Source organism: Onychostoma macrolepis, chromosome 04 (assembly GCF_012432095.1).
Source record: "Onychostoma macrolepis isolate SWU-2019 chromosome 04, ASM1243209v1, whole genome shotgun sequence".
NCBI lineage: Eukaryota > Metazoa > Chordata > Actinopteri > Cypriniformes > Cyprinidae > Onychostoma > Onychostoma macrolepis.
The window spans coordinates 9,619,362-9,640,321 of NC_081158.1; the positions used below are offsets into that span (position 1 = coordinate 9,619,362).

The 20,960-nt window shown below is 36.4% G+C and overlaps 2 protein-coding genes across 2 annotated transcripts in view; both read left to right on the top strand.

The window, feature by feature from the left end:
• The window catches only part of LOC131538747 (gastrula zinc finger protein XlCGF8.2DB-like), a 149,236-nt gene that overhangs the window by 37,697 nt on the left and 90,579 nt on the right, over positions 1 to 20,960 (top strand). The window lies entirely within an intron of this gene.
• Positions 17,652 to 19,626, top strand: LOC131538821 (gastrula zinc finger protein XlCGF49.1-like). Its single transcript, XM_058772963.1, has one exon. The coding sequence runs from the start codon at positions 17,905 to 17,907 to the stop codon at positions 18,634 to 18,636; it is 732 nt and encodes a 243-aa protein (XP_058628946.1). The 5' UTR covers positions 17,652 to 17,904; the 3' UTR covers positions 18,637 to 19,626.

A 20,960-nucleotide genomic window follows, 5' to 3' on the forward strand; every position in this document is an offset into this window, starting at 1 on the left:
ATTTAAATACAGTGTGTTGAATGCTTACTAAGACTTGTATATTTGTGCATAATGTTTTGACCCTGGATGCTTACAGAAGAATAATCTTTAATTTATGTGCCAAAAACATCATGAGCATTTATAATTTGTTGGTTCATGCTGAACTGGTGTTGATAAATGTACTCTTCATATTAATACGTCAGTTTATATTGTCACTGTTTTTAAGTTACATTGTCTGGAGAGTTTTACAGTTTTTCAGTGTCCAAATGTTGTTTGTATTATATTTATTATAAAGGGGCAAATTATAATCTCGATAATGAAAACATTTACATGTGTGGAGATTTTATTTATTTACATGAAGTTTGAGTAAACGAGAATATATTCTATGAAACAATTTAATATTTGAATATTTTAAAATATATTTACATTTATAGAAATCTAATATATTTGCATGTATAGAAATGTAATGTTAACAAAAATTGCAAATTAATAAATTTACATAGACTGATATATAAAGGAAATAAATATATGTAAATATTTCCGATAAAAATATATTTACATATATTTAATATATGTGAAAAATATTAGAGCGGCCAAAATCAAATATTTTAATATATATTTTCTTCTATTTGAACTTAAAATATATTGATTATTAATATATTCAATCTTTGTGACTTCTGTATAGGATGAGCACATCTAATAGACATGAACAGACATCTGAGTGAGTGATGTATTTTCAAGATTCAAGATTATTTTATTGTCACTATACTACAAGTACAGCAAATTAGAGCAATCCATACAGTGCAATCACACACAAAATAGTGCAAGCTAAACATCTAATTTAAATAATAAACAGTAACAGCAAAACAAACAGTCAGATATTGCACAGAAATATTGCACGGTGGGCAGAAAAGTGCTGCATGATAGTGCACACAATAAAAAAAAGGTAAGTGCAACAGAATATACACACAAACACAAACTGAATAATATAAGATGTAAACTTGTACTAAATAGACCCACACAAGGGTATACAGAGGGTGTTGTTAACCTGTGTTGATTGAGATGCCCCATCAGATTGGTGCATTACTCATTTTGTTTGTTTGTGTGTTTGTGTTTGTGTGTGTGTGTGTGTGTGTGTGTGTGTGTGTGTGTGTGTGTGCGCGCTGACAGCGTTCAGCTCCCGTATAGCGCTGGGGTAAAAGCTGTTTCTTAAGTCTATTGGTCCGTGATTTGATGGACCTAAAACGTTTACCAGAGGGCAGCAATTCAAACAAATGATGTCCTGGAGGGAAGGGATCCTTTAAAATGTTCGCTGCCTTTCCAAGGTGTGCAATGTAAAGTTCTTTTACGGAAGGCAGAGGACAGCCAATGATTTTTTGTGCAGAATTGATCACCCACTGGAGAGCTTTCTTGTCTGCCAAATTGAGGAGCATTTATGTTGGATAAAAAGTGAGTTAACAAATCAGCAACCACCTCAACATGTAAATACAGTATTGAGCAGATAAATCACAGAGGTGACTGAATCTTGTCTGGATGTTACAGGGACAGATGAGACACACAAGTGTTTATCCAGTGAAGAGTGACTGATGAAGGAATGCTGCCATCAAAAGGCTCTCAGTTTGTATACTACTGAAATGAATTAAACATCTTTTAAATCTTAAGTTGTCGTTTATTAAATTATTGTAATTTAAAACCGAGCTATATCAGCACTTTTCTGATTCTTGATTCCTGTGTATTTAATGCAGATCTTCTGTAGTGGAGCAGGGCCTGCAAGGAAAGGTGATGGCAGCATTTGTGAGAAAAAGGGGGAAAACCCCTTTAACAAAAATATAAAGTAAGATAATTTTGTTACTTCTAATACAGAAATCAAGACATTGTGCTGTTAAAATGACTGCTTTTGTATTGTATTTGTACATTTTTGCAGGATATGAAATGTCTGCAGCATCCTGGAAATGGTCCAGTGCCATGAATGAGATGCTCTGTCACTCCACCTGCCCTTACTGTCTCATCTGGGCCGGATGTTGCTGTGGCCTCTTCATCCTCAGTGACCCCAGAGCCAGCGAGAACATCTAGAGAAAGACCAAAAGACACTGAGGATGTGATTTTGGTCAAGTTTGTTCTGCTGGTTTCTTTTCATATAATATCAATCAATGAAACCAGAGTTTCAGAAAGACATTATTCATGTTATTGTTTTATCGAGTGTCTATTTACACTAAGTGCAAATAGCCCGCCTTGTTGGCAGAGGCTATTTACACTAACTCCGCCCACCAATGTGTGATTGGGATAGTCAACACTGAAAAAAGACGCTCATTTAACATCAGTTTCAGTGGCGTAGATGGTAAGGCGCGTGCTTTTTGACACGATCAACCCGAGTTCGAACCCGCCTTTTGCCGAACTTTTTTTCTCCCTTTTATAATCTCATAATCGCATCGGAAAGGCATTTATTTTCAATAAAAATGAAGGAAATAATCAAAAAGTTGAAAATAGAGTATTGGGAAGGGGTGGGGTGTGATGCAGTCGGAAACGTCTGGATCCATTTGCGATAATACTTTAATAGTGATAACCAGGCAGGGTCAATACAACAGCATAGAGAACCACAAACACAATCCAAAATCAGGAACAGATACCAGGCTATGGTCGGGGCGGGCAGCAGAGAATCAAAAGACGGTAAGGCAGGGTCAAAAGGCAACAGGCAGGCAGGCAATCAGAGATCAGTAACCAGTCCTAGGTCAAAACACAGGGAACCAAAGAATCAGAAGAAACGCTCAGAATTGGCCGAGGCTAACAATACTTTGTATCTGCTGAGGAGAAGAGCACAGTTTAAATAGGGATAGAAAATGACGAACACCTGGGGAAGGTAATCAGGCCAAGGCAGGGGGCATGTGGGTAATGTAGTCCAAATGTGATTAGTACTCCGGTGAAGGTGCCCTCCGGTGGCGATCGGAGAGAGCCACAGAGGTGCGATTCGTGACATAGGGTAGGTGTAGGGAGGGGTTTATTGTCCCAATAAGGTGGCATCCATTTAATAATTTGAATTAAAACTATAATTTACACTCAATACGTTATTATTGCGTACTGTTTTATAATGTACTACAATACTGAGGTGCAGATAATTGCCACTATTTGCATTAAGTAGTATAAATAGCAGAAAATCTTGCTGTTTTAACAGAGTAAATCAGTCCCTCCAGGATTTCACGATTTTTTTGTGTGATTTTTGTGATCAAAATGACTGATTTTGTGGTGGTAATTTCCATAAATTTGTGACAAATTTGCGATTTTTTTTTTCTTTTAAATTATGATATCACATTTACCAGATTAACTCAAGTGAAGTCACCTTTATTTATATAGTGCTTTTAACGATACAGATGTGTCAGAGCAGCTTTACGGTGTCAAATAGGAAAATAGTGTGTCGGTAGTGCAGAAGAACAATAGTAAACACTCAATTTTCAGTTAAAGGTATTTCATTATTGAATTCAGTGATGTCATCATCCAGCTCAGTTCAGTTCTAATAGTATTTGTGCAATCATGTAGACGATATCACTGGAAATTAAGTGTCCCCATAGGGCTGCACAATTAATCGCATGCGATTTTGAACCAGCTGGAGTTTATTAAACGTGCAGATTATGTATGTGTCACGTTTCATGGATTCGGTATCTCATTCTTGCTTGTGGTGTGTGTGTGTGTGTGTGTATTTAAGTGGTGGGTGTGTCTTAGATACGAGTTGATTGGAGTCAGGTGCGGCTCGTATCTCTCTGGCTATTTATGGCACGTTAACCTGTCTTGTCTTCATCAGTTCCTCTGTGTTTGTCCCTGGGTTCGGCTGGCGCGTATTCCTGGATCCTCACGCCGTTCGACCAGTTTCACCTCTCGTTCTCCGGCTGATGATCATCTTCATCCGGCTAGGCTGCCCATTGGGATCCCTGCGCTACCCAGCCAGCGAACCTCTTGTGAACCATTTGCTTATCTTGACTTCAGTCAATAAACTGTTATTTACCGCACTTGAATCCTTTTGTCTCATTTGCCGTGACAGTATAATGTTAGATGCACAATATTCACAAATAACAAACAAAATGCATAAAGCTGGTATATTTTGGTCTCTTAGTCAATTCTGAAACATTTTTACTTTTAAAACAACCTTAGGACCCTTTTTCCACCTTACCTATGTAAACATTAACAAAGAATTATTGTTGCTGTACTGCTTGTAAATCCAATTCATACATTTGGTATTTTGGTCTCTTAATAAATTATGATATATTGATATATTATATATTGATATATAAAAAATAGAAAGGGAAAAATTCAATAATTAAACACTGTGTCTTCAGCGTTGGTATTGTATCAGACTTTACTGATCAGTGTGCACTTAATGCACTTAACATTATATGAAATTCAAGCTCAAATGGAGTTAAAGTTTTTGACCAGCGAATGACGGAGATGGAGTGTCATTAGAACGGCTGTAACAGTTATCTGAGGCAGTAAGTGCATCGCAGTATATGCTTTCATCAACTTTTACAGGTTATATAACGTTGATTGTAGCTATATGGGCGCTTAGTTTTTCTTGTTGTTTAATACACTTGGTCAAAATCTAAAATTAAGCGCTTATGCACAGGATATTTAAAACGTACAAAAGTATATTGGATAGACGGCAAATAACCTACTTCTCCGCTCTTCAAACACACAAAAACATTAGCCTTTACAGACATAGTGTTTGAGTAATGAAAACGCTGTACTATTCAAACATCAATTATCTATTTACCCTTTCATTGCGAAAAAGTGGAGATCTGTCTCCTCCAGGCTGTGCGCGGCGCGTCAGTCTGAGGCGGGGTGAAGTTACGAGGTTACGCTGAGAGATGATCCAATGGCATTACGAGGTTTTACTGACAAGCTCTTTTTAATGCTTATCATTGGTTAAACATTTTTAAAACCCTCTGATTTAAAATAAAAATACTGAATTATAATAGAGATATGAAGTTTGGATAATTTTCCACGGCACACCTGACTGGGCTAGGGTATGGCAACTGCATACTCTGCCATACGGAAACGGCGCCCCTGCTCGTGCAGTATATCGGGATATTGCTTAGCCTGGGCCGCACTGATGTGATGTGAGGAGGCAGGTGAGACAAATTTGCCGCCATTGTTTCTTGACAGACCGCTCACATACACAGACGTCATCACGTGAACAACATCTGAATCCACGTAACGTAAAATAATTCAGTGAGATGATTATAATTTTATGTTATGTGAGGTCTTTTATTTATTTTTTTTTTGCGATTATTTTGCAGTTAAATGACGAATTATGCAGGATCACAAAAAAAATGCGACATTTTGCTTATTTTGCATTGTATTCAGCGATCGCGGAATTGCGAAAAACTGGAGGGACTGGTAAATAGAATCTATAGCTACAACCCGAATTCCGGAAATGTTGGGACGTCTTTTAAATTTGAATAAAATGAAAACTAAAAGACTTTCAAATCACATGAGCCAATATTTTATTCACAAGAGAACATAACAAATGTTTAAACGGATAAATTGTTCACTTTTATCCACTAAATGAGCTGTGTGTATGTATTTGCACATAGTGTAAATAGCATATCATTAAAAAATACTGCTATTTTCACTTAGTGCAAATAGCCGCTGCCTTGTTTTATTTAGAAAGTGGTTTAAGTAAAACACCACACGTTATTGTTTTAAGCATTTATTGAGAAAATGTTTATAACATGTATTAGCAAGAGCATAGTTAGAGATGAGCTTTAAAGAAAAGAAGCTGGGCATAACCTCAGCTGGTGTGTTTCAAGCTTAGAGCAACGAATCCCATAGAAGAAAAATGAGAAGATGCAAGGCCTATAAAACAACTTCTGAGGGGATTTCCAGGATGAAGTCACAAGACATTGGGATCCACCTGCTGTCTATAAGAGACTGAAGTGTGATGATTAAATCAGATGCTGCTTCGAGACCTGAAGATCTCTCCGGCACCAGAACCATCGCTGATATTGCCTTGAGCAAAGAACTTTTTCATATTTATACTTCATTAATACTTATATACAGTAGTTGTAGAATATTTGTACTGCTTACTTACTAATTGTAATAATAAACTGACTTGTATTTATATAACACAAGTCTGCCTCCCTGGCATTGATTTATAGCTAAGAACAGACCACGGAGAAATCTTCTGTGACCTGTTTTGTAAGGATGAACTCAGATGCTTATGACATAGGACAGATTTGACTTACTTTACCTAAGCTGACGATAAATAAAATAAGGTAGGTGAAGTAGGAAATTTAGCACCATAAAACATCTTGAAAGCTTATCTTTTTACTTTTAAATTGCATTTTAACAATACACATGTCCATATAAATTTCCATGTTAGAGAAAACACACAAAAAAAAAAAAAAAAGGGCTTCTCAGAAAGCTTATCTTTTTAAATGAACTTTCTGCTCAGCTAAAAATAAAACTTGTCTTGTGTATGCAGATCAATCTAGAGGTGGGCCAAACACTGGGCATCAGCAGGAGCTTATGTGTGCCATACCACCCGCAAACGAATGGTTTGGTAGAGAGGCTTAAATGGCACAATTCAGAGATTAGAATTTTTATTTTTTTTCCAGATATAACTGTCAGGGTTCTGGACTCTTTGTTGTTTGTTTTTCCCCTGTCCTTCCTGAGTTTCCTTATTTGGTTATTTTCCTGCTCTTGTTAAGTTCTTTTGATTATTCCTTGATTACTCCTCACCTGATTCTGTTCTCCCTGATTACTTCCTATGTGTTTATAAGTCCTGAGTTCTCCCTGAGTCTTGGTCCGTTCACTCGTCTTTTATGTTGTGTTTCCCATGCAACTTCATTGATTTATTAAAACGAAGAATATTTACCTACTTCGAGTCTCCTGCATCCTTCCCACGCCAAACAACCGGGACAATAACACACTTGGTAATTGACTTACAGGTTCCTAATGTTTCTTTTCTCGTTTTCTTCTCCCTCTACAGAACTTTGAGCAAGCTAGTGGAAAGGAAACCAAGCTCGTGGGCAAATTATTTTGAGGCCATGATGTTTGGTTTGTGAACCAAAAAACAACTGACCCTCAAATTTTCTCATTTTTTGCTTTTTGGACATGAGGCTAGGTATCCATGCGAGGTACCAGACAAATTCGTGGTCAGTACATTATTTAACCTTGTTTTCTTGTGTGCAATTTTTATTCATAGATCAATGAATGTGTTGAAGAATTGATAGCAGAGGAGTGCATTTCTGAATGTGTGAAACGACAGGACCGAATTTACCAGGTTGTTAAAGAAAATATGGCGCAGGTTCGTGCTGAAGTTAAAAAAAGAAAGCTACAAGTCCAGGGTCCTGCAGGTTGGAGTATTGCGGCAAAGCATAAGGAGTCAGCAATGAAAGGAAGGCAAGCTTGACCCGGATTATGTTGGCCCATACACTGTTCTAAATGTGGATGACAAAAGCATTGATCTCACTGATGACAATGGAAAAATCTGCCCCAAAGTGAACCTTGACCACTTGGTGCACTTCAAAGAAGAACCGCCAGCAAAAACTCCCCAAGTCCCATGTCACAACATCCTTACCTACCACTACGTCTTCAGTTCCTGTTCTAATGCCAGTCACTGTCAAGTGCCCACCTTTTCAAACCCATCTAGCATTCACCCATCCTGTTACTTTGCCGGTTACACAATTTACCCTGCATCATTTGCCTATTGTCTCATCACGGTCTCATACCATTACCCAGCATAACATACAGTTGTTAATTTTCTTCTCATAGGCACTATATTTTCATTATTAAATATGTATTAAACATATCTCTCATTAAATTAATGCTGTGTCTGACTGTACACCTCAGCCTTAATAAATAAATCATACCATAACATATGGATGATTCATTTACATTGTAACATTATTATTAACAAATAGACATATGTAATCAATTAATCAGAAAATTACGGAGATGATTAAAAAAAAAAAAACTGTAATTATCTGCCTCGGGAGATGCTTGAGGTATGAAGAACTGTGAAATGCTGCTCTGATTTCTGTGAGTTCTAGAATTGCGGGAATGTTGCGGTCACGACAATTTGTGCAATTGGCTTGATACTCTTCTCTAAAGCAAAGTATTTTATTATTCCCAGTCTTGTTGGTACATTTGCATCAACTTTTGTTTTAGCTCTGAAACTTTCAAAGATCTGCCTTCGCCATCATTTCAAATTGAGGGAGTCTCCAAGAGATCCGCCCTGCTCTGACCTTGATTGACGCTGAACCTGTTGGTATTAAACAAACCAATCAAACCAATGAAGGCAGTGAGTATTATCCAATCAGGGGTAGAATAGAGCGAGTCTTCACAGAATGCAGGTGGGATGATTTGCACGGGATGGTGTCTGAAGACAATACGAGATAAACCCCGTTCCATTTTAATTCTCAAATACAGGACGATTCCATTTTTCAAGGAATGAGTGGCAACCCCATTACCAGTAGAAGCTCTTTCTGCAGTTCCACCTCTTATTCTCTTGTAGCTGCAGATATTGTTTGCAGATTTCTGAAATTCAATGTTTCAGTGACATTGAGAAATCCAAAAATAATACTGAGGTTATTCAAAAGTCAAATTAACAAGCTCAGGCTCTCTGGTAGTGTTGGAGCGCTCTACTGGAGACGTTATATTTCTGATGGACTCCAAGTGCTCACAGTACTTCTGACATGATGGACAAATGGATTTAAAATGGTCACTTTATCGCACTGTGTTTAAAAGCTGTTCTTGCACAAGTTTGTGTTTGTTGTTCTCGTTGAATTTACACTGTTTTGACCAGCAGGTGTCATCAGTGTGTGGTTATTTGAGTGCTTTGAATCATTGAAGCATTCGGTGAAGCATTTCTTTGACATAACTGTCATAGAATCGATCCATTAACCGATTTATCGTTACACCCCTAATACATATACACATGCATATATACAGTATATAAAACTACACACATTGATACAGATACAAACAAAATTGATAATGGGTGTGTTAGATTTATAATGTGTGAATAATCAAGCTTTGACAATAACCAGTCATATTGGCGGCACCGAGGGGCCCCCAAATAAAATTCTGCTTAGGACCGCATAAAGGCATGGGCCGGCCCTGCATAAGGTAATTAAATGTAGCATAGGAACAATGGACCTATCTGACCATGCACCTGTATACGCCTTAGTAAGTTTCAATAGAATTCATATTAATACATTATGGAGATTGAATTCTAGCATTTTAAATAATGAGCAGTTCGTAGTACGTATGAAAACTGAAATTAAACATTACTTCTTTGTTGCCATTCTCTTTTAAATATTGTCGTTTGTACTATGGGATGCTAAAATACTAAAATAATTGCAGAAACCGCACTAGCTAAAAAACTAAGACAGGAGAAATTCATGAGATTACAAACAAAGTTAAAAGAGTTTGAAATAAAAAAAACATAAATGCCCAGAGACCATGCCTAATGCTAGAAAAATAAATCACTGGCTACATAATGTGGAAACAGAGAAGAATCTCATATTTCTAAAACAACACTATTATGAAGCTGGGAGTAGGTCATTAATGCTCCTGTCATTTAGGCTTCGAAAACAACAAGTTGATAACACAATCTACAAAATCAGAGATCCCAAAACTAAAAGAAAACTCTACATAGATGGCCAGAAATCCATGAACAATTTGAAAATTGTTTTAAGAAACTATATACAGAAAGTGCATCTAGATCAAAAATCGATATTAAGGCATTTGTAAGTTCTTTACAATTACCTAGATTAACAGAGGAACACATGTGATTCAAGCAGTAATTGCAAATGATAATTCATTAAGAAAATATATAAGTAAAGAATATCCATGTATAACTACTATCTGAGAAATATGGATCTGAGTGAGTGTTATATAGTGTGTGCAATGGCTCTCAGGTGAGCGTGTGATTGTTGACAGCTGTGTGATCAGTGCAATGGATGATGGGAACTGTAGTCCGGAGTGACATGAAACAGTCTGTGGTGTGAGAGTCAATATGAAGGAAGGGCGACCTCTGATGGCGAGTGGACGGAAGACCATGACCTGGATTTGTGACAGAAACTATGCAAGGTCACCATTACACTGTACCTTACCCTGCTGGTTTTTTTCTCTCTTCTTTTTTGTGGTTCTGTTCTCTCTTCTTTTTCCTTTTTATTTCCTCTTTATTGTATATCATTCAGTTTCTATAAGCCTTATAAAAATGTATCCTGAAATGCGCAGGAATGTAACTCATTTTTTCTCTCAGAATTTAGTATTCAGGGTTCGTACGGGTGCTTGAAATCCTTGAAAATCACTTTATAAAACTCTGTTTGTGAAAACCTGTATTTGAACTGCAAATCATGTTTTTTGCAGTCATTTTATGGTTTAATAAGTTACCATAGACATTGCCCTTCCCCAATATAGTATTTATTTGATTTGTGCAGGTCTTAAAAAGCCTTACATTTTATTTGAAAAATCCTGGTGGTACCCTGTAAATTATTTCTTTCTTTATTTTTTATTTTATAATTTATATACTTTATGTTGGCTATTTATATTATGCAATGCTATATGCGATCCAGACCGGTGGTTTTTAATAGCACCATAACATCTGATTTAAAGTGGAAAAACTCAAGTGTGTGTGTGTGTGTGTGTGTAAACATGTAATTTACCACAGTTTAAAGTGCTGGAAAATCTTGAAAATGCTTGAAAAGCGCTTGAATTTGAATTTGGGAAAGGTGTAAGAACCCTGAGTATTGTATCTTTTGACTTCCTTGACATAAAAAATTAAATAAAAGAAATAAAAGAAAGTAAATATTTATTATTCAGAAGTATTTTGGAAAATACCAATAGTGATTATATAAATGATATTAATTTTTCCAAGATTCTTCAAGATGCCTTTATACATAAAGGCAAACTTATATGTCTTTATTTATACCCAAACTCAGTCAACTGGAGATACATATTACTCCATTAATAATTATGAAAAATAGGAATGAACGTTATTGAGATTTTAACATGTTTATTAACCCTGCAAAAAACAACAACAATAGAAGCCCAATAGAAACCATCACAGAAATTCCAATGGTTTCCATTAAAATACCATTATAAACCATTAGCTTTTTCCAGTAAAACCATTACAAAATTCCTTTTTGTAGTGTGTTTTGGGCATTTTTCCAATGGATTTAACATCCCACCAATAGAATCCATCACATACCAGTAGACACCATTATAGTTTCCATTAAAACCAATACAGTTCCCATTATAACCATTAAATCCATTACATTTTCTATTGTGTTTTGGGCAGGGTTCTATTGTTTTTTTTCAGCAGGGAAATGTTGATATTTGATATTATTTTGATTTATATGATTGCACAATAAGTCATGTAAAAGCATCAGAGTCAGGAGATTTCTGAATTTCATTCAGTATCTTCAGATGATGTTTGTCGTTCTTTAGCCAAGCAGTTCTGGGTAGATTTGTTTCTCCGTACCAGTGCCAGTTTCTCCATTACAGTAATGCTCCTTAAAAACAAACTAGCTGACTGTCACGAAGAACAGCAGGTTCTGTGCACACTTTGAATTACAAATTTACTGACTTTCTGGAGTAGAGACATTAAACTCCAAATTGTCAGTTGGACCTAAGTCTATAACCTCAGTTTTTGAATCATTTAAAGTTAAAAAGTTACTTGTCAACCAGAGCTTTACCTCATCAAGACATGCAAATAAAGACTGTATATCATCTGTGTATCCACATCTCAGAGTCAAACCCAGAGGCAGCATGCAGAGAGAAAAATAAAGCCCCGATTCAAAGGCCAGATTCAAGATGAACAACAGAGGAAGTAAAATTGCCAATCCTGACAGAAAAATAGGATTTAAACCAATTCAAGACTGAAACTTTTATCCCCACAGAGGATTCTAATCTGGATAGAAACAACGAGTGATCAACAGTATCAAAGTCTAAAAGAATTAAAATCACAGGGTCACCTGCATCAGTAACAACTAAAATATCATTAAGCACTCTCAGCAAAGCAGACTCAGTGCTATGATTAGACTTCAAACCTGACTTAATTTTTTTTAGTAATACGGTTTGTATTTAGAAAAGACTGTGATTGGTCCAATGCAACATTTTCTAGTACCTTTAAAGGAAGGAGATTAAAGGAACCACAGAAATAGGCAGATAGTTATTTAATACAGACGTATAAGGAATAATTACTGCAAAAGACAATTATTTCGGTCAAAATTAAATTGTAGTCTTAGAAAATCAGCAGAAAGATAAATGCCATTTAAATTTTAAAATAAATATATTCCACTTTAGGAGTGTGTGAATGCAAATGTGAAATCATGGTCTTTGTCACCATTTGTCTTTATTGGCTGTTGATGTTTCTGCCTCATTTCTTTAATTGGTGTCTTTGTTGCTGCTAATCAATACCTGAGTTAAATGTGAATGCAGTGTCTGAAGGTGTGACTTTCCCTGATCTCTGTGATAATGAGTGTTATAGTTATGCTGATTGGATTAGAGTTGCTGAAAATCTGGGTAAATTCCTGTAACTGCTCACATCCTTTGCATTCTTTATATTCTAATGACGACCTCCTGAAATCTGTATAAAACTACAGTGATTCAGTGCTTTAGTCAGTCTTGATGACTGCAGCGTCACACAGTACCATCTCAATCAAGAACCTGCTGAAGACTCACTCAGTCTCCTGATCTTCACTTCTGGGATTACTACAGCTGTAACTGGATATTGCAGGTATTTTGTTTTCAAAACTTTTAACTTCACTAAAATCATATAACACTAATATATGTGACCCTGGACCACAAAACCAGTCATAAGGGTAAATTTTTCAAAATTGAGATCTATACATCATCTGAAAACTGAATAAATAAGTTTGTTAGGATAGGACAATATTTGGTCGAGATACAACTATTTGAAAATCTGGAATCTGAGGGTGCAAAAAAATCTAAATATTGAGAAAATTGCCTTTAAAGTTGTCCAAATGAAGTTCTTGGCAATGCATATTACTAATAAAAAATTAAGTTTTGATATATTTACAGTACAAAATTTACAAAATATCTTCACGGAACATGATCTTTATTTAATGGCCTAATGATTTTTGGCATAAAAAAAAAATCTATAATTTTGACCCATACAGTGTATTTTTGGCTATTGCTACAAATATACCCCAGCGACCTAAGACTGGTTTTGTGGTCCAGGGTCACATACATTTTATCTATATATCTAAATAAAAATAGACCATAGATATCAGTATATGATCCAAAGTAACTAGTAATTTAACTGCTTAAGTAGTTTTTTACTCTTACTCAAGTAACTATTCAGACTATTACTCTTACTTCTCCTTGAGTAAATATTTCTATAAGTACTTTTACTTTTAAGATGTGATCACATGATTGACAGATCTAGAGTGAACGCACTCTGACTCGTAACACTCGTGCACGTGGAAGAACAGGGACAGTGCTCTTCAGATCACATAATTCAGTTGGAAATGAATAGAAATTATATTCTGTATAAAAAATAAATCTGTTCCCAGATACTAATGATAACAAGAGCTCAGCATCCACTCTCTTCTGTCTCAGAATACTCTTCTTCTGTGTTTGTTTACACTGGTTTTCGAAACGGCGCCACCACTCCTGACCGTTTGTGCAACAGCAGCTGCTCCAGGCATGTGATGTAATGCTCAAATCTTATTGGACGGCCCGTGTTTGCGCTTTGCGAAACTGAAAAGATTAATCGGAATGGTTCGAGAAAAAAAAAAAACATTTGCATTTTCAGTGCGTGAATGTTTGCGGTCTGTGTGGAAGCATCCATAGGATTCTGTTGTTTTATTCCAGAGCGTCATCGCGTCCGATATTTGTTTCGCTTTTTCGCGCTCAGTGTGGAAAGGCCTTAAAGCTGCGTTCACACTAGCAGCGACTTTTGTTGCTGCATGTCGCTAGGGGCGTTCTCACTACTGGTTGCCTTGACAGCGAATCAGGTTTCTTGCCGCTAAATACAAACATTTTTGAGGCAAAAGACTAAATATAATATAAAGATAAATTAAATCAGTACATACAAACAAAAATTAATGAGAAGCAGAGCCTACTTTTTTCCAATGCATGTTTATCTACTGCTGAAAGGAGAATGATCACATGAGCTCTACTGTCTTCTTTCCTATTGGCTGTCGATCCCAAAAGTCACTCTTCATTTGCATAAAGTTGAAGGATTCTGAGCTTTGTACACGCCCCATCCGGTCACCAACCGCCTCTGTCGCTCTTGTCGCCGGAAATCGGCAGCTCTCCATTGAAATGAACGGGATCCTGTTGCTTTGTCGTTGCGTGTCGCTTAACAGAAACGGTGCGTCTCATGTCACTCCCTATATCGGGAATCAGTTTATAAACACAAATTCAGTCACTGGCAAGTAACTTCGTGATGGAGAAACAGAGCTTTATAAAACTGCATCCCAATTCAAAGGCTGCATCCTTCGAAGGGCGCATTTGAAGGCTGCATACATCATTAAGCATGTCTTATTTAAGAAAAGTGACCATAATAAAAATTGACTGTTATTCCTTGTGAAGTGTAAAATACAGTAATTTCTTTTTTTTACTTTGCAATTTAATGGTAACTTTTTTTTTTGTTAAATGAGACTTCTCTGAGTCAACTGAATGAATTGATTTGCAAAATGATTCACTGTTTTGAATCGCTCGAATCTGCTGCTCAAAACAGTGTAAATGCAACAAGAACATGTGTAATGACAACTTAACAAACCAACTGCAAATGTTTTCATGAAAGTGTAATCTAACTAAATATAACCTACAAATCAGTAAATACCAAATAGAAACATACAAATATAAACCTTCTATATATTTGGTCTTTTTATTAATTTGAGTTCTAGTTTATTATTATTTTTCTCTATATTTCTCTGACTGACTCCCTCACCTGTGTGCTGACTACTGAACTAGGGAGCTGATTAAGACGCACCCAGAGATTTAGTTTGCATTTATTTTTCTTACTATTAATTATTCTCATCTTAAACAGGACAAAGTGTCCAAACACACAGAAAAACTCCTGCTGAAGCGACTGAGACCCACGTGACACACTGTTATAAAGATGGCGTTTATTAAAGAGGAGACTGAAGACATGAAGATTGAAGAAACATTAAGAGTCAAACATGAAGATACTGAGGAACAAACAGGTTGGTTTTCATTCTCACAGCTGAAATCACTCAATTGACCCTTATTAAAATGTCCAGGTCCACAGACATGAATGATATTTTTGAAGAATGTCATATGAGTGCTGTAATTAAAGGGATAGTTCACCCAAAACTGAAAATTAGCCCATGATTTACTCACCTTCAAGCCATCCTAGGTGTATCTGACATTCCTCTTTCAGACGAACACAAACAGTTATATTTACAATTGTCCTGGCTCTTCCAAGCTGTATAACTGCAGTGAATGGTGCCCCTGTTTCCGAATCCCAAAAAAGTGTATCCATCCATCATAAAACTACTCGACACGGCTCCAGGGTGTTAATAAAGGCCTTCTGATGCGAAACAATGTGTTAGTCTAATAAAAATATCGATTTTTAAAACTTTATAAACTGTAATCTCCAGCTTCTGGTCGATCAAGCAGGTGCGTTCACAACAAGGCGTTCAAGCGTATGACATAGGCGTAACTCCCCGGAGCTTACTCTCGCGAGACTACACTCTTCTCCCCGGAGCTTACATTGTGCCCTTTGTTATTTATTTATTGATTTATTCATTTTGTTTATTTATTATCTTATAAACACAACTTTGTTTCCAGGCAGATAAAAACTTGGAAGTTAACAATATTCAGAGCTTAAAAAACGTCAGTCTACTAGCAATATAAAACATTGATGTAACTGCAAATACTTGAAGCCACTCTAAGATGACATTTTTTATACCGTTAATTTAAGTTGTATTTAATAGTTATATTTTATATAAAGATACTTAATGGTAAGGAGAGAGAGAGCACGCGCAAACTTCTGTTGCGTCATTTTTATTGCTGTTTGCTCACTTATGCCGAGTTCACACTGCACGATTTTCAAACTCGTCGGATCGCTGTTGTTTTCACACTGCGTGACTATCTGGGGTAACATTCAGTCGCTGCTGTGTTCACATTGCACGATGGATCGGCGACAGGGGCTTTCACATTGCACGATTTCACAATAGGAAGAATCGCCGACAACTCTGTCTGATCCGCAAATTACATTTCACAACAAAACACACGCGAGAAGTGATAAGGAAATAACGCGAGAAGCTGCCTGCATCAGCCCATTGTTCTCGAGCGAGACTGGAGTATTAAAAAAATATAGCCCGCAAATTGTCTGTGCGCTGATTTCCAGCTACAAAAAGAAAAACAGATTATGCAGGAAGGAGATGCAGGGAACAGGGATTGTGTTCTGCAAAGAGTGGTAAATAATAATTTTGCAGTAACTGTTATGCTGATGTTGCGGCTGGTCAAGCGTTTGTGCTTGTTTCTGTATGATTTGTACATATTAAAATACTGATATGGTCTATAACTCCTCACCGAACTTCCCTCTGCCCTGTATCTTTGTCTCTCATTGGCTGAAGGTCATCGTGATGTAGTTTTCAGTCAGAAATCATTGCACACAGCGTGATTGTGAATCACAGACAGCTCCAGATATTTAGCATGCCAAATATTTCACAGGCGTCGGCGACGTGTCGGCGATTCTCTCAGATCGCGTCGGTGATAATTCACACTGCGCGATTGTCACTCGCGTGAACGAGCTCCGATTTGCCTCCGATGTAGGGCATTTGTCGGCGATTTATCAAAACCTGTCGGCAAGTGAAAAATCGGGCTAAAATCGTGCAGTGTGAACTCGGCATTAGCACAAGCATCAATTGGATTAAAACTGAATTGTAAATATAAAACAAAATTTATTGGAGCATTCACTATAAACAACATTTATATAAGTCAGTTCAGAAAAAAAAAAAAAATGTGACTTATATTTCTGAAAACGTTCATCACGGTTACAAGATTCATATAAAATGAGTGGTTCCCTGCATTATTGCAGCAAAATGTCTGGCAGGACCAATGCCATAAGTGTTTTAAATGCAGATCAGTGTTCACAACAACAACAACAAAATGTCTGTAGAGACCAGGGAGCTCCTCACTATCTGCTCTGAAGCTGAAATCATTCGACAGCTGAGCCCTGTGGCACTCCATACTTGTGTAAATAAAGAGACATCTCATCAAACACAAGCAAAGTGGTAGCAGTCAGATATACGAGACTTAAACCATCTTAATGTTTGTCCACAAATGCCAAAATAATTCTCAAGCTGTCCAAGAGAATGTTATAGTCTATTTTGTCATTAGATAGCTCCTGCAGAAATGTATGTAGCCATGATTTTTACAAAGACTTGGTACAAAAGCAATCTATAGCTTTAATAAGTACAGTTTCTGTACTATGATGAGTCTTAAATTTTGATTGAAATAGTTAAATCCTGACTGAAATACAGTTTCCCTCTTTAACTGAACATAGCTGAGAGCACAACATTTTAGATGTCAATGTCAAATTTGCAAGTTTATAATTAACCAGTTCTCTTACGTCAAGCTTGATCATAAGGGGTTTGCCAGTTTGAAAAATATTTTGGACATTTTCCAGGGGTAGGCAACGTCAGTCCTGGAGTGCTGATGTCCTGAACCCTAATCAAACACACCTGAACAAGCTAATCAATGTCTTCAGGATCATTAGGGCTACAGGCAGATGAGGGTTTTTCAGGGTTGGAGCTAAACTCTGCAGGACATCGGCACTTCAATCCCTGTTCTAAAGATGACAATATTGAGAGGAGCATTACAGGCAACACCTCTTTCTGTAGCTTAGTGGGTAGTATCTAAGATACATGTTGTTGGCAAAAAGTAATTTTTAACTTGTATTGGTGTCGTTTTTCTTTAGACCTGATGCTGCTGAAAGAAAAAAGTGAAGAACTAAAGCATATAATGGAAGACAAAGAACAAATGTATAGTTGCTCACGGAATAAAAAGTTGTCTTCACAACAAAGAGCTCAGAAGACAGGAGCTAGAAGTAATTTCACCTGCCAACAATGTGGAAAGAGTTTCGCTAAAAAAGAAAACCTTAAAGTCCACATGAGGATTCACACCGGAGAGAAGCCGTACACCTGCCAACAATGTGGAAGAAGTTTCATTAAAAAAGGAACCCTTAACAGGCACATGAGGATTCACACTGGAGAGAAACCTTACACATGCCAACAATGCGGAATAAGTTTTACTCAACTAGTAGTCCTTACCAGGCACCTTAGAGTTCACACCGGAGAGAAACCTTTCACCTGCAAACTGTGTGGAAATAGTTTTGTTCGAAAAGGAAGCCTCAAAAGCCACATGAGAATTCATACCGGAGAGAAGCCTTACTCATGCCCGCAGTGTGGAAGGGGTTTTACACATAAACAAACTCTTAATGCCCACCTGAGAATTCACACTGGGGAGAAGCCTCACACCTGTCAACACTGTGGAAAGAGTTTCTGTCAACAAGGAAACCTCACTGTCCATATGAGAATTCATATAGAAGAGGGCTATTTCATCTGCCACCATTGTGGTGAAAAATTCAATAAAAAGAGAAACCTTGAAGTCCACATGAGAATTCACGGAGGAGAAAAGCCGTTCATATGCCCTTAGTGTGGTAAGGGTTTCGATCGACGAGGAAACCTTACAGACCACATCAGAATTCACATCGGAGAGAGGCCTTTCACCTACCAATGGTGTGAAGAGTTTCTCTCAACAAGGAAACTTCAAAATCCACGAGAATTCACACTGGAGAGAAGCCTTTCACCTGCCAAAAGTTTGGATGTGGTTTCAAGTCACATGAAGCATCACACTGAAAAGAGGCTGTTCACTTGTCTTAAAGGGATAGTTTACCCAAAAATAGTTGACCCTCAAGTTATTCCAAACCTTGTATGGGTTTCTTTCTTTGATTTATTCTTTGTGAGACATACACAGGCACACCTATACACCTATACCATTTTCATATGATATTGTTTTTTTTTATTTTTATATATATACTGTATTTGCTGTATTGCATTTGTATCTGTTGCACAGCACTTTGGCGCAACTCTGTTGCTTTTAAACGTGCTATAGAAATAAACTTTGACTTGACTTGACTTGACCTATGGGATCATTTTGCGGTCACGGATAAAAAAAAAAATAAGCATGAAACCAAAATTTTAAAGAACACAAGTAAAATGTATTGCACAAAATTTAAAAATGAAAACAGATTTTTTTCAGAATAGCAAACAATGGTCACGGATCGAAAGATAATAAGCGTAAATCAAAAATGTAATAAAGCATTTAAAAAAATAAGCATAAACCAAAACTTTAAACACATTTAAAATCATATTGCACAAAACTGAAATATTAATGCAAAATGATCCAACTTGCATACAAAATCATGTTTTCCTTGGTTATATTTCTGTTTTTTTTTCTGCTCATATTTTTATTTTTTGTATGCTTATGTCGTTTTTCCTTTCACTCTTATTTCCACATTTAGAGTTTCATGTAAATCAGGCTTCATCATTGGTCCACTAGTTCTTGATTGACAGCTCCTCCTCAGCCAATCAGTTGAAGAGGGGCGGTGGTGTCACTCCAGTGTACCTCATTAGCTGCCGATGCTCAGCGTTCACTTGTACAGGTGAAAATGGATTACAAGGAATACCAATTAAAGACGTTGTCACATACATTGGTATAGTAATTTGTAAAGACTTGAAGCAAAGAAATGCATTAAATGTTAAGCCTATTGTTGAGAAGATTAAAAACAGATGTATTACTTGGTTAATGAGAGATTTGTCCTTATTTGGTCATATTTTACTGTCAAAGGCAGAAGGGATTTCAAGTTTCTGTGTATGTATCAATGTCAATGGAAGTTCCAAAGAATGTTGTTAAGGATTTGGATAACACTATAGTATTAGAAACCATTTATACTAGTATTAGAATGCAAACAGTGGGATTTACAAGTAAAAATATATAATCTCAGAGTTAATTAAAAGGTTTATACACACATACAAACTTATATTATTTGATTATTGTACTATAATATGTTATTGTTGATAGCATGTTGTAGGCAGATTTTTTTTTGTGACTCAGGATAGATCGACACAAAACCAGTTAGTTAACCCAACAATAAATGTATGTGTTGTCTTAGAAGTAATTATTGTTTAATCTTATTGCCAGCTGCATATGAAAACATGAGCAGGTAAAAAACATGAATAGGCGTAGTCTTAGAAACTGAAAGTGAAAAGCGTTCTTTACTTGCTTCCTATGAGTTACAGAGCAGTGGAGCGGCAGTGAACGCCACAGTGAATAAAAGCCACAAATGCTCAAAGTTTGGTTGAGTATTTAAAAGAGCTTGGCTGTGTTCAAAATGGCATACTTGCCTACTGCTTACTGCCCAGTACACAGTGCATACTGCCTACTGTTTTTTAAAGAATAGTGTGTGAAACAGTATACAATAAGCAAAAAATGTTTCAGAGTAGTATGCTTAATTGTCACATGACAAACAATGAATATTAATTCAGCACAGCTGTCAAGGTTGTTACCTTACAAACAAATGTGCTAACCGTTCTTTTTACAAAGACTTGTTAATAAGGCTTCATACTAGTAAACAATATTGCCCAATTTAACTCATTTCATAATTGATGAACTTTACATATTGGACAGAACTCAATCAAAACTGAGCTGTCTTTAACTGAACAATGATATTTTTGGCAGTTACACTAAGTGGAAAAAGCAATATATTCTAGTTACACTAAGTGCAAATAATGATAAATTCTATTTACACTAAAATAACAATATTTTCTTTAGCAAAAGGTGTGTAAATAGTAGTTATGCGGCAGATATTTATTATTATTATTAACATATTGAGTGTAAATTGTCATATATACAAATTTTATTAGATGAATGCCACTTTATTGGGACAAAAAACCTACCTACAGCTAAGCATACATAAC

Bases quoted from the DNA above. Each gene is read 5' to 3' on its own strand.
- LOC131538821 (XM_058772963.1), top strand. From the start codon at position 17,905: ATGCTGCTGAAAGAAAAAAGTGAAGAACTAAAGCATATAATGGAAGAC.